Source organism: Hippocampus guttulatus, chromosome 4 (genome assembly GCF_054856545.1).
Source record: "Hippocampus guttulatus isolate MCC_2025c chromosome 4, RoL_Hgut_1.0, whole genome shotgun sequence".
In the NCBI taxonomy this organism is placed as follows: domain Eukaryota; kingdom Metazoa; phylum Chordata; class Actinopteri; order Syngnathiformes; family Syngnathidae; genus Hippocampus; species Hippocampus guttulatus.
Genome location: NC_141264.1, coordinates 16,948,569 through 16,963,201, shown reverse-complemented (window position 1 = coordinate 16,963,201; position 14,633 = coordinate 16,948,569). Strand labels below are relative to the sequence as shown.

General features: G+C 41.4%; 1 protein-coding gene and 1 non-coding gene across 6 annotated transcripts in view; one reads left to right on the top strand and one right to left on the bottom strand.

Moving 5' to 3' along the window:
* The first annotated feature begins 109 nt into the window (after positions 1 to 109).
* trnad-guc (transfer RNA aspartic acid (anticodon GUC)) lies at positions 110 to 181 on the top strand. The gene has a single exon. It is a non-coding gene; the product is annotated as a tRNA-Asp (tRNA).
* Positions 182 to 2,922: 2,741 nt separating this feature from the next.
* Positions 2,923 to 14,633, bottom strand: part of LOC147206142 (tumor protein p53-inducible protein 11-like) — a 36,733-nt gene continuing 25,022 nt past the window's right edge. For all 5 annotated transcript variants that reach the window (XM_086109602.1, XM_086109603.1, XM_086109599.1 and 2 more), the window contains 6 exons: positions 12,801 to 12,937; positions 9,750 to 9,808; positions 9,549 to 9,597; positions 9,142 to 9,238; positions 5,702 to 5,803; positions 2,923 to 5,109 (listed from right to left, as the gene is read on the bottom strand). In XM_086109602.1, coding sequence (XP_085965728.1) covers positions 4,976 to 5,109; positions 5,702 to 5,803; positions 9,142 to 9,238; positions 9,549 to 9,597; positions 9,750 to 9,808; positions 12,801 to 12,926 — 567 coding nt within the window. In that variant the 5' untranslated portion in view covers positions 12,927 to 12,937 and the 3' untranslated portion in view covers positions 2,923 to 4,975. The remainder of the gene's footprint in view (positions 5,110 to 5,701; positions 5,804 to 9,141; positions 9,239 to 9,548; positions 9,598 to 9,749; positions 9,809 to 12,800; positions 12,938 to 14,633) is intronic.

Here is a 14,633-nt window from a genome sequence, read left to right as displayed (position 1 = left end):
TATTTTATTTGGATTCACCGAGATTGTGTAAATCACTAGGTTAAATTAAATTGGCATGCTAAAAAAGTATACCAAAATAAAAAAGCTTTTTGGAACAATACTTACAACTTCCTCGTTAGTATAGTGGACAGTATCTCCGCCTGTCACGCGGAAGACCGGGGTTCGATTCCCCGACGGGGAGTTTTTTTTAATTTGTATTTTTTTACCTTTCTCCAAAGAGCTAAAAGACTACCCAGCTTTTTGGAGAACTTGTAAAGTTTATATATGTTTGCGTTGTTGCAAATTACAGCCTGCAGGCCAAATGTTTTTATTATCGCCTACCGATGATTCAAGTTCAAGTCAACTTTATTGTCAAATGTGCTCTATGTGCAACATACAGAATAGATGAAATTTCTTTCCTCTCAACCACAGGAGAGTGAGGAGCCGCTGCGGGTGCCCGCCCCACCATCAAAAGAACAGTTATCTTAAAATGACAAAATAATACAACATAAGACACAGACAGTCGTGCAATCTTAACCACTTTTTCTGCATACACTTTGTTGTTGTTTGAAGCAGTTATCGATGAAATTGCAACACAATTGCTCGAATCAAATCAATATAATTATGACTGCATTCCATCCATCACAATAGCAGACAGAGCAAACGCATAGTTTGTAACATACCTTACTCCACAAGGGGCCAGGGATACTGGAGACATGTACGCAATATTGAAATGGTCCAGTTGACAATCTTTCCTACTTAGCCGCTGATAGCACACATGCAATACCTGATGTCCCATCAAGTGGTGCGTTAAGTGCGAGTGATGACACCAGGCTGCTCCGCGACATCTTTTCACCCAGCCAGAGCAATGAGTGGGCCAAAGTTAAGTAAAGTCGACAATGACTGATCAATATCTAATATGGTGGATTACTGCCATCTACTGGTGACTGTGCCCAATTAAAATTATATCTAAGCTCTATATTCAACCAGGAGCTGCATCCAACCTACGTTCATCTCTTTCTGTGAAAAAGCTTAACTGACATAAAAACACCTCTGAATGTTTAGAACATTCAAATTGACCCATACATACAGTATCTCTTTGGCACTGGGTGAGTTAATGAGCAATGAACAACTAAAAACGTTTTCGCTAACATGGTTTATTTGCCAAGAAACACTTGCGGGTTCAAAGGATTACATCAGCCAGCATTTTCCCACCAAGCATGATAATTATGCTAACATGCTATTAAAAAAAAAACCTGTCGGCGTAAGAGCGAGCCGCTCCCGCTCAACGATTGGCAGCTAATTTGCACGCTCAGCAAGACACCTTCAACCAATAAACCGTCATCCAAAAGCAGAGCACAAAGTCAAGGAATTTGCTGGCATTCAAATCAGCAAAGACCAGCAGGCCAGACGTTTTTTTTCTTGAGCTTGCTAATCACGTCTTCATCAGTTAGCGCAACATGGCAAGTCACTGTCCTGCGTGATCAGCTAATTTTTTTTTCCAAATGTGTTTTTGCTGACCCTGTGTGGAATTCAATTGAAAAAAATCCAGGTCAACTAAATACTTTATGAAGAATTACACATATTCATGTATGGATTTTACACTTGAATGACCCGTAAGTAGCATGTTTGCTACAATGTATCGAAGAAATGAAGCAGGTCTCTGTAGGTTAGCGGCAAGTATGGTGGGAATGCATATACACTGATACGTGGGGGCTTTCTGCCTATGAACACCACCCGCCACCACACACATTTCCTCTGCCATACAATTGCGTCTTTTCACCCCCGTGAGGTAAGTGAGACAGTTAGAGAGAGAGAGAGAGATGTGTAAATCGCAAAGAAATGTGTTAGTATTGGCTTTAAAATCCTGGGAAAAGGTCATTTCCAAGGCATGTTGGTATGTTCGTGTTAAAACATGTCGGTTCAATCAAAAAACAAAAGGTTAAATTACAAAACAGCTGTGTGGTTTCTTCGTGGAGAAGCGTGAGAACTGGGCGCGCTGTTGCGATCATTGATGGACAGGACGGCTTTGTGTGGAAGGCACTCAAGCACAAGGCTGTCAGCTATCAAAGTTAGGATATTTAAATGTAGCTCACTTTTGCTGCTGGCTACTACAACCAAAACAACTGTGAACATTTAGGGGGATTCGAGGCTGCTGAGTTTTTATATTAAGTACAACACAGGAAGATGACTTGTTACCAAATGAGCACTGCTTTTAAGACCGTTTAATTGGCCAAAATGAATGAATCACCTTTGATGATGACACCCTGACATTTGTGCAGCTATGATAGATCCATTGTTGTCATACCTTTTTTTTTAAACAAACTTTCCTCTTATTGTAGCTTTTAATGGCAACTGAAACTTTGTTTTGTAATTTCGACGGGTACTCAATGAGCACTGTTATTCGTGGTGTCTCTTCGTCCATTTCGGTCTCGGTCTACGTTTCCTCCCAAAATGGCGCTGTTCCTTCGACGAGTCAATTTAATTTTCATTCCACAAGCACAGTACTAATCCGAGTACTGTACCATGTTTTGAGTAGTGCTGGCACATGAAATAACATTCACATATTCTTGCAAAAATATGTTTTTGTGGGTTTCCCTTTTCAACATAACATGGCGTTGCACTTCTGTGCCAATTTCAATTTTAATGGCACGTTACACAATTTTACTCATTCTAAACATTATCCACATATTTCCAGCTCTTCTCCATATTGTATCGAAAAGTTTATTTTTCAATAATTAACTGGATGCATGTCAATTTCAATACCTTTTCCAGATTTTTTTTTCTGACCATATGAACCCATGATAAGAGCAGCAAGCACAAACTTGCAAACTTTTTCCTTGTCTGATGTGGAGTCTCACATTTTAAAAATGGGTTTTAAGATCTTAAAATTATGTGCGAGTTTCATTTTGGTGCACCACAAAACACAAGCAAAGACATGAATTTGGAAGTCTATAATAAACAATAGGTTCTTTATTTCAAACCAACAATTCAATCTGAGGTACAAGATTCACAAAACAGTATATACAGGAAAAAAAAAACCAATGCTACAAGCTGAAATCGTTTGACCTGGGAAGAAATTCAGAGAAGAGCAATGCACTGGAGGTCAGAATTTATGTCAGACTTAAACAATTCATGTTAATCTCCCACTCGCCTCAAGTGACTAACATACTTGGGAGTAATGTCAGAAAACTCCAAGGATAGAACAGCCTTTAAGTTAGCCTACTTCTGACCTTACCTTTAAAAAAAAAAAAGACCATCTGCCCTCAAATACTGCACTTCTCAGACCTTTGAACATTTCAAGTCTGATGATTTGAGACCTTTAGTATAGCCGGAAATGAAATGACTTTTTTTTCCTCAACCCCTTAATTAGCATGCTAGTAAGGACAGACTAGTAAGATTCAGCACACTGTTGCTGGCGAGAAGTGTATCTAATTAAACATTGGTAAGAGATAATTACTACTTTCAAGGAGCAAAGCAGACCTCACCCATGTAGTCCCTTTCTGGAGTTAAGACTCACCCAAGTAACAAGCACGTGTGTGCTTAATCCTGAACATGCAACTGCAAACCCGCAATCACTCAGACCTCAGGACAACTCCCTTCTGGGGCGGGACCGAGGGACCACCTTTGAAGGAGGCCCTGTGTATATTTACCAATTTAAGCCCCCCCCCCACCCCCCCAGCTGAAATTTAGAACGTTCCCTTGACAGAGCCCAAGGTGTGGAAAAGCACAAGTTCAGAATAAAAACCTGAACTGAACTGGAATGATGGCAAATAACAGGGAGGTAGAATTGTACTGAATGAAGGAGTAAAATTGGCAAGTACCCGTTATAAAGCACAAATCAAAATGTGTTTTTTTACATATTCACCTCCACCTCTATGAACACATTCATCTATTTGGTTCATTGGTTGCTACTCTACCTCAACTATTTCTGCACTGCAGGATTATTACATGCATGACATTTATTGACAGAAGTTGCTTAAATAAGTACAAAATTACACTTGAGAGAAACCTTAGCTCTACCGAATACTAAACATGTTCCCGGTCCACTTCACAACACCACCACACATACTGGTATTTACATAGACACCCAATACAAGGGTAAAGATGCAGTGTTGGTGACAGTTTTAAATAGTTTTAAGGCAAGGCTACGCATACGGCGTCATATAAAAACTGTGCTACACTACTCATGGGAACCCAAAGCAGTTTTGTTTGGTCTACAATAAGGACTGCTTGTGATGGCAGTTCAACACTAAAGGCCAAATCCTCCATGCTTATCCTGCCCTGCGTGATGAAAAAGATCATAACTGGTGTGAACACACTGCGCACAACATTTAGTCTTCAATTTGGTCACGTTGAGTAAATACAAAAAGAATCACTTTGCTTCCTTGTTGAACACCGTCGCAAATACAATGCCGCTTCGGTTCAGTTCACGACTGTGCTATTTATGAAAGTCAATAAAGCAACTTGGCCTGCATTTGAATTTGAGTGAGCACCGGTGATGCTCGAAGCGCTTTAGCAAACACACACTTTGAATAAACAGAACAACACACTCCCGCACAAACTATTGGTCCTTGAACGGAGTTAGGGAACAGTGTCAAGATGCAACTTTTTTATGGAATAACGGTAAACTGTAAATTTGGAAATATCCTCAAGTTACATTAGAAACAGAGTGACCTTAAGGTGACAAGACTACAATGCAAATACAAGACATCTTTTTTTTTTGTTTTGGTATTTTTTAACAATAACAGCACTCCGGAGGAAATTGTGTTATGAGGTTCTGACCTCACACCTATAGGAAGGAGAAATGTCCTATGTGGTAATTTGTTGACAATTTGGGTGTAATATTAAACTATGTCCCACACCTGCATCTCACTGGGATCAGATAAAGCTACAAGCTCCATTTCTAATACCAATCCAAACCTTGCAACCACGTCTTATGTGATCTGTGCTCAGCTGTCCACACGACTTGTATCCCCGTCGCGCGCACATGAGTTCAAATCTTTTTTGGCTTGCGGCCCAGGTGGTAGTAGTAAGCCATGGCGACCGCCAGGAAGAGGACTCTGCTGAGGAGCAGCAATATGGCAGCGTTGGGCAGCATGCCGATCTCTACCAAGGTGATGGATGTCACTGAAACCGCAAAGAATCACACGATTATTAATAGACAAAGGCACAGTATAGTTGCTTTGGACTTGCAAACTTTCGCCAGCGTATATCACGTCTTATATGAAAGTCTCCAACTGTTTCAAGCAGATTCAACTCTGAGTAAAGGCATGTGCACTTTGCGAAATTTCATTGCTCAACAATGAGAAAGATATTCAATTTATTGACTGAGTCCACATCGGGAGCGGCAGCAACCTTTGAAAGTCCTGAGTTCCCTTTTCCATTCCAGCCTGAACCCCATGTATGTATGACTTGCCATTGTGAGTACAGTTGAAAAGCTTGAAAAAAAAAGGTTTGTTTCTCAAGGAATGCGTGAATGTCAGTGATACCCAAAACAGTTTTAAGTGACTTTAAAACCGCCTCATTGAATTAGCTGAAGCTGTGAAAATTTTAGGTTGTAACTCTAGACAGTAAACACTAGAGGGCAGTTACTGCACATGAACGTGAATACTGCTGTGCTAGAATGAAAACTTGAGATTTAAAGGACCTGCTGACCTATTTAAATACAAACTATTGGAAATGGTCAAGAGAATGTTGCGTGGGGAGATGGGGTGAATACCAAGAAACTGCACCCCAAAGTAGCAAGCTTCACTAAGCAGAGTCCACTGGATGATGATCTTCTCCGCTGTGTAGAGGCCATTCCACATGATGAGAGCCAAGCCTGCAGAGACAGCCGATCGTGGGCAAAATGATTGGATTCGGGGCATTAGAATAAACAAAACAAAAATATCCCTACCCATTTAATTGCGGCCGTTAACAACACCTGATAGTTAACTGTGACATTGTGTACACATGACGATATAATTGGTCGATTGGGTCAGTGAAATGCATTGCCTTGTTGATTGTGATCATAGCCTGTGTTCCATTCCATGTTCTTCCAGTTCATTTCCCTGCATGTCACTCCCATGCTGCACACAGACATGCTGTGGGAACGAGCAGGGAGGAGGCTTAAAGTTGGGAGGGCTGATGGGCAGTATCGTCTCGCTGCCAGATAGTGGCTGCTTTGGCTTGATCAGACCCCATCCTTCAACCCTTCAACCTCTTTGCTGCTTCTTATCGAGGAAGAAATCGCCCCCACCCACCGCCAGCCTTTGATAATCCCCAAAGGCCTGTTGACATTTAACAATGAAGGAAAAGACTGTCCCTGCTTGCCCATGTTAGCTTGTTCAGTCACATCTTCTGCTGCTTGCACTGCCACATTTTATCGGCCCTTTGTACTCGACCGCATGTTCACTATCAAACAGGTTCTTTTTGTTGCTTGGTTCAAATGTGACATCGCTACAAAGGTTCAAATAAAAACTGAAAAACGAGGAAAAAAATGGACTACTGTACTCGATTCAACATTTTGAAATACAAAATACTAAATTTAACAATTGTGTCAATAGTGAGATATTTTCACAGTGAGTTAAGTTTTTAAATTTTAAGTTAAAATGAATATTTAAACATCTTCTAGATATGACACACCACAAAGAAGATTGTTGTTAGCAACCATGCCAAATTTGAACAGTGAAAATCTATTTTCATTTAAAATTATGAAAATCAACAAAATATCACTTGTACGACCTGAAAAATGGATATGTTACTTCATCTAGCACAGTGGTTCTTAACCTTGTCAGAGGTACCAAACCCAACCGGTTCATATGCACGTTCACCGAACCCTTCATGAGTGAAAAATCAAAATGTGATTTTTTTGTACAAATTCAAGACATTAAATCAATACATTTATTAAAAACTGAAAATTGTAAAGGGCGGCCTGGTAGCCCAGTGGTTAGCACGTCGGCTTCACAGTGCAGAGGTACCGGGTTCGATTCCAGCTCCGGCCTCCCTGTGTGGAGTTTGCATGTTCTCCCTGGGCCTGCGTGGGTTTTCTCCGGGTACTCCGGTTTCCTCCCACATTCCAAAAACATGCATGGCAGGCTGATTGGACGCTCTAAATTGTCCCTAGGTGTGAGTGTGGGCGTGGATGAATGTTCGTCTCTGTGTGCCCTGCGATTGGCTGGCAACTGATTCAGGGTGTCCCCCGCCTACTGCCCGGAGACGGCTGGGATAGGCTCCAGCACCCCCCGCGACCCTTGTGAGGATCAAGCGGTTCGGAAAATGGATGGATGGATGAAAATTGTAAATAAAATGACATGGCATAAGTATAGGTTTTTAAAATTGTACGACATACTATCATGAGTCACACGGTGACTACCGAGCGAACTAAATTTCCCGCAGGACTGACGGGACAAGCAATGTAATGCGATCATCTGCAGCCAGTGATGGCCAAGTGGGCGTGCCACAACTAATTGACATGTTGAGTTGGGTGTGTGTACCTTCCATGGCAGAGGATCCGTCAAACCCCTGAGTCAGATTCACCGAACCCCTCTGGTTCGATCGAACCCAGGTTAAGAACCACTGATCTAGCGTCTTTCTTCTGCCTACAGATACAGTAACTACACATTTCAGCCATGAAAATATACTGAAATAGTTTAAAGCCTCCGGTGTCTCATATATAACCTACCAGGCCGTCACAGGGCAGGGCTTCTCCACGGTCACAGAGCTGGCAACGTGGCACTGTGAAGCGGTCACGCCAGCCCAAAGCCCCCAAACCACACGCCGCCTGTCAAGTTTTTTTTTTCCTTCCCTTTTTCCAACCCTCCTGAGACTTTTGCCTCTTTTTAGGAGACTTACGCACACTCATGGCACCATCTGGGCCATGCCAGGGCACCATCCAAAGAGAAGATGCATTTTCGGTGTGTAGGGATAGCTATGTAAAGGCATGTTGCAACCGCACCAGCTAACCGTGTATGTGAACAAAAGGCGATTCAGTACAGCGAGGAATGACTCATGCCGGACATCAGCTGTCATATGCTTGTGCAGGAGTTTTTTGCCTCACTCAAATTATCCTCAAATGAGGGTAGTTCGAGCGTGGGGTTTTTTTTCTCCCCCTCTCCCTCCCTTGTTTCTTTCTGACTTTCGGGTTGAGTGAACGCTGGCGCGTTTTGGCTGCCGCTGCTCAACCCGTATTGTTTTGTGTTTTTTGTTATTGTAAAGTGTCCTTGGGTGTCTTGAAAGGCGCTTATAAATAAAATCTATTATTATTATTATTATTATTATTATTATTATTATTTATGGGTGAATCCAATTAAGGTTTTTAATGTCTACTTTGAAGTTCATAAAAGGAGTCATACTGTATAAAGTATCAAAAAAGGTAAAGTCAATGCCACAGTCACCAATTCTTCTTCTGCTCAAATCTTTATGACACTTATTTCTCAAGTGTTTGCGCTAATGTTTTACATCAAGGCTAGCCCGCGCAATCTATTTTCTACAGGTCACGCTCTCACTAAGACAGCACTAACCCTGTAATCACAAAGTGATTGACTCACCGATTTGCCTTTTTAGTAAATGTTATCCATTGCGCCACACTAGATTTTTCTGTTTGTCTTTTTTTTTTTGGTCGAAGGAAGCGGCAAAGCAGAAAAGCCATAAATACCCCACCACATGGCTTGTCCAATGTTGATTGCAATGCTTAAAGTCAAATGAGGAATATAACAAAACAAAACAACGTCCGATTTAAACTATAAGCAGGCTTCCAGGTGATGCAGTTCAAACCTTTACACCATGAAAATAGGAATGTTGGTTCATGTACGGCAGCTTAAATCATCCTGCCAGAAGAAATGGTGTATGAGGATGCAGAAGCTGTTCCTAAACAATTCCTGGAACCTTTTCATGCCCCTATAACACATTCAAGACACAATGAATGAAATTGGAGGAAAAAAATTATAGAAAGCCTCAACCATGACCCCTTAGGGATGGTTTTCATCCGACTGTAGCCTCCATTATGATTGCTTGGATGGAGTTATGACTCCACGTCACAAGAAACCCAGTACAGTGTTGAGAACTTTTCAAGGAATAAGCATTAAAACATCATGTCTCCATTTATAAGCACAGCTGTCGATCACTGAGCTGGAAAGCTGTTTGCATTTATCTTTTTTGCAACTTTGGACCATGACTTACTGAGTAGCGCTCCTCCATAAAGGCGAACCGAGAGGCTGGTTGTAGAGAGTTCCTCCTCAAAAACAACCTCATAGAGATGGTTGGGAAACACCAAGGCCTGTGTCGGAAAACGATGACAGACACGTCATTATTTCGACACAGCAACATTGTCCCCGCAAATGTCCCTAAAATGGAGCCCTCAAAATACAGCCACTGTGCCGCATGTGTGAGGTTTGTGAGCTAGAAGCCATGAACACTGGCCATATTGAACATGGAAGCAATAAATTGGACAAAAGACTGAACTGTTTCTCAAGACGCTTTAAGCGCACACAACTGAAAAACTGACGATTCATTCATAGCCGCACATGACATAATGAGGGAACACAATTTGCACAGCATGCTGATTGGGTAATTTCCGTAGCACTTACCATTGCGGCGATCACAGTGAAACCCACTGCTGAGGTTAGCAACCACATCCTTGAGGGGGGGACATATAAAAGGCATCGCTTTAAACCGCGATTAATATGTTTTTAAACAGTGTTGACACATCTTGAACTTTCCTGGGAGTGATGCAGCGTGCACTGTGTGAACACAGTCACGGCTGAGTAACCAAGGAGGTGAAATCTCACCTCAGACCGATTGGCTCTCGAACTGCAAACTTCATCTCATTTCCCAACATCTGACTGATCTGTAAACCAACATGGAAGAGGGAAGAAACGAGTTAGGACAATTAGTGGTTACAGTATGAAGGAAACTTTGAGAACTTGATATCTAAATGAGAGATATTCATTGAGGAGCAAATCATTTAAGTAAGTGCCCTCCTTGGAAGTGTTGTCGCCCACGCCTTCTCTTCAGCGCCCCATAAATAAACACTTTTACAAAACAAGAAGTCAAAATCAGAGACGGGCTGAGTGACAGTGACAGAAAGTAGTCTTAATGATGTCAATTAGCGACGATAAATGTCTTCAGCTCCTTAATCAGAGCCTGATGATTAAGAGGGGATGTGTCATAACATCATCAGCTTGTGAATTACGGATGAGTAAACACCAGCCTTGTGAATCCCAGGAGAAAAAAAATGTTTCCTGCAAATTAACTTAATCTAAGCAACACTGTACCAAACAGTGCTTAATTTATATTCCTAAACATTGAAAGGTGCTATTGCAGGTTAAAAATTAAATAAAATCACTATGGCTGTGGACTCACAAACAAGGTAGCATTTCATTAAAGTCAATGCTCACTGGCAATTGCCAGGTCATATCTGCAGCAAAATGGTTGAATAGATTTTTTTGTTGTTGCTTCTTGTTTTCCCAATGAACCGGTCAGGAGATTCAGAAAACTGATCAACATTAGTCCAAAAATGTAAAAAGACGACACTGATTCGTTGCATGAAAAGACCCTCAAGCCTGAAATAATAAGAGCAACCCTTGATTGGCTGTGAAGTACAATTGCTTTGCCCAAAGCCTTGAATCCCAGGAGTGCTTTCTTCTCACCACAAACTGCTCTTGTGTTGTGGTCAGAACATCGGGATAATTAAAAAAAATAAAATACACTGGGGCATGAAAAGCAGCAAGGCAGAAGGATGAATCCTTTTTCCAGCTGGGAGTGCTTACAAGAAAATTGCCATCAATTACAAAATCATTTTTCACTCGACTCAACCCCGAACAGAAGCAATCTGACTGATCTAAAGAAGAATGTTGGAAAAAAGGGGCTTTCAGAAAATTTACCCCTCAATATCTTCCCCAGTTAGACAAGCAGCATGTTTATATTAGTAATTTTACGTTGTAACGCAAGCATATACACAGTGAGGATTTTAGGAAAACCAAAGGTGGAATATAAGGCTCAATCGAATTCAACTGCATTTTACAGAAATAAATTGAATCATGACATCCAAATCTGTGCTGCATTTTCCCTTGTAATTACATAAAATCACCCGTCTCCATTTTCTTTCTGTATAAAACTAATTTTACACAGAAAACCTAACACTTTGGCTGGATAGTGAATGATGATGTACAAAGTAATGGAAAGGTTGTGTTACCCTTTTGGAAGCTATTTTAGTTTAGCAACAGAGCTAACCCAATGACCAAACACATCAAAACAAACGATATAGGGTTGGATCTCTTTCATAATTTTGCGGCTGTAAATTGGGAATTTCTCCACTGTGAGACAAATAAAGGTTTTCTTCTCTTATCGTATTGTGCGGTAGACATTTTTATATTGCCCTACAACATGCGTTCTATCGCTATATAGCACACTTCCGCATTGACCATACAAGATCAATCCATCCGTGCCAGCTGGGATCACGTGACTTTGGGAAGACGCCTTCTTGTTGTTCCAAGGGACTCTTTGACCGAAAACACCTGAATTATACGCGCCTTGAAAAAAACACCCAAAGCAAGCTGAGCAGCAACCGAAGGCAAAGGGGTTGACTTGAGGGGGATAGTGCACAAAGGGAGAAACAGGAAATGAAGAACTAAAGTGGCATTTGAGGAGCGATGCTTCATCACAGCTGCTGTGTCCTGCTTTCACCTCATTCATCACTCTGCCCGAAACGGGCACAGTAAACAGACAAGACAATCTCCAGGTGAAACGGAGTCTTGTTGCAAGGCTGTTCTGGATTTTGACACTATGAAGTGGTAGGCGTGTGTAAAGGTCCTGTCTCATGCTGTCAGAGCGTTGAAAGAGCGGCCGTTGTGTTAAGAAGCTGCCAGTGAAACACAGCCACTACGTCAGAGCATAAAATCGAATGCTTCAATGTAACGTTTTGTAATAGCAATAGTATTCCTACCTCAGCAGGAAGAGGCGGCAAGTGAGGCACAAGAGAAACACTTCCCTCCTTTGTTTACAAACCCACATGAATTCAGAGATGCAGATATTTCCTTTCGGCAGCGAGCCTTGGCATGGAACAAACTTCCCATTCCCATTTTCTTCCTCATCGCTTCACATGATGACAATCAAAATTCGAAACCGGGGTGATTGTTTGACTTAAATGGGGAATTAACACATTTTACATACATAAACCGCAGTGGCTTAAGTGTGACTGATGCTGGATTACCATGCAGTCAATACACCCCATAACACCGACCACAAGACTCATTCAATAAGCATGGATCATCAAGCATGAACAGATCCTCCCTCTGTCAAATGACCCTCTCTGCGTCCAACATTCAGCTACAGGTACGTGTAAAGGAATGTACGTTGAAGATATCTGATTTAGTCTCCTCATGTTCCGGATGCTCCTTACTGTGTTTTTATTGTCATCATTCTTCTACAATAGCAAACTGATGGGAATCTCGAATCACTCTTTCTCGGCCAGCTTGTGTTTTGGAAAATGAATATTTTGGATATGCATTCACTGTCTATATGCACGTGGGAAGCTTTATCAGAATGCATCCAAGTCTTCTATCTTCCAGAGGAGTTAAGCATTGCTCATGAGAGCTACGGGGGTTCATGGGAATGTGGGATCTAGATTGACTGTCCGCATAAGCAGCAAATGCAGAAAATGGGAGACTGGTACAACTAATGAGGCAATTAGTAGATTGGTCCGGCGATCCACAGACTGTCTTATATGCATTGCTCAAAAAAATATCCATTCAGATAATGTTGAACCAGGTGCTTCACATTTCTTACACCAGCTACAATTTGCCTTTTGCCGAAGCCACAAGACTGGAATTTAATCTGACCTTTGATCGGTGAACTTCCCCATCGTCATCTTCGCCTCCAACTCCAAGAATCTTCCGGCTTTTCAAGCGGCTTATCAAATCGGTCTGACTGTGCTTCTTCATCAGAGGGTGGGGTTTAGAAGCCATGATCCACACGTCTAGACAGAAAACAGAAGACAATCTTGAGGAAAAAATATAGAGAGAGAAAGATACTATCACTTTTATCACAGAATAGAATTGGCAAACCTTAACATGATTAATCTAAACTCTCATTAGAATGCAAAGGGAAAAAAATGACGAAAATCAATGATCCACGCTTTGCTGATTTTACTGTATAGCAGAGAGCATGAATGAAAATAAACAAACCACATTACTCCACCAGACATCTCTATATTTTTTTCTAAAAAAGCAGTTGCCATTATCTAAAGATTCAAAATGTTTCATACTCTTAATAATAATAATGGGAAGGTGGTAAACTTCATGCTGTTCACTCAGACAAAATATCAGCGGCAAGTTGCGTGTCATCTATTTAACTTGGGATCAGCTACGAAGATGTCGGGCACCAAATTGCATGTTCACTCACTCATTGATTTGCTTATTGTACTGCTGCCAAACTGAGCTAAATGAACTGTGTGGCAATGTTGCCCATTTGACAGGTGCAATCCAATTCAAGCTTGCACACGCTTTTGGACATACTGCACAAACCTAAAATCAGGCCCAAAGGCTTCAAATGCATCTTGTACATTAATTATAGGTTTGTCAATGCATACAAATAGGAACGGTCACAGTCTAATTGCAGAGGGCCAAGTGATTAGCGCTAATGACCGTTGCCTGACGACACAACATGGACAAGCAATCGTCAAAACAAGACACATCATCATTGCCTCAGTAATGATAACCTCCTCAGAGCACACATGCTCGATGGAACAGCCTGTCCAGCATTCGATTCGATGGCAGCCAAACAGTCAAACTCGAGCAATTACTGAAAAACTTAGATGTTTGAAAAATACAGAAAATTAAACATCCAGTTTCTATGAAACTAAAAACTGTGGTGGATGTTTTTACACACACACATCATATATACTGTATATATATCTGGAGAAAAGTATTTGGCAATGAAGAAACAAAAGTGGTGTGGGTGTGCTCAGAAGATGGACATTTTGGGCAATCTCCGTTTGTCCGTGTGCTGTCACCACACATGGAACGGCTTGACAACTGTGGATTCCTTCCTGACATACAGATTCAGAGATCAATGAGAGTGGGGTTGCATGTTGGCAAGCTCTCTGAATGACTAAATCATATGAGCCAAAAGGGAGCCGAAATACATGTTCTGACACTTAATCCTGTCATGAATGAGCTGGAGCCTTTCTGACTGAGTGGGTGCAAGGCAAGGTACACGCCCTGTTGGTTGCCAGTCTGCATTTTTAAAACAATTTTTTAATGTGTTTTACAATTAACTAATCTCCTGTACCAACCCAGGGTAAAGATAACATTTCACAACAATGTCTTGCTTTATTGGGGCATAAAAAAAACAAATAAACAGTTCACAGAGGAAAGTGGAAAGTAATAGTAGAGAACCTCCCCCATTTGTACCAAGCACTAAAATCTTTACAGCGTCAGGACTCATTGACTTGGTTTTGTGGCGCAGCATGAGCCAGCCTGTTTCAAATAGTTGCAATATACACGAAAATAGACGTGACCCCTGGAAGGAATGAACTGCTTCATGGCCAAGTTTTGGATTGAGTGCTAAACTACACATTCTTCCATATGCTCAAATACTCCTGCACGGGTACCCCTATGAATCTCCCTAACACTGCTTCTTGACTTGCCAATGTAGCACTGACACAGTTGCTT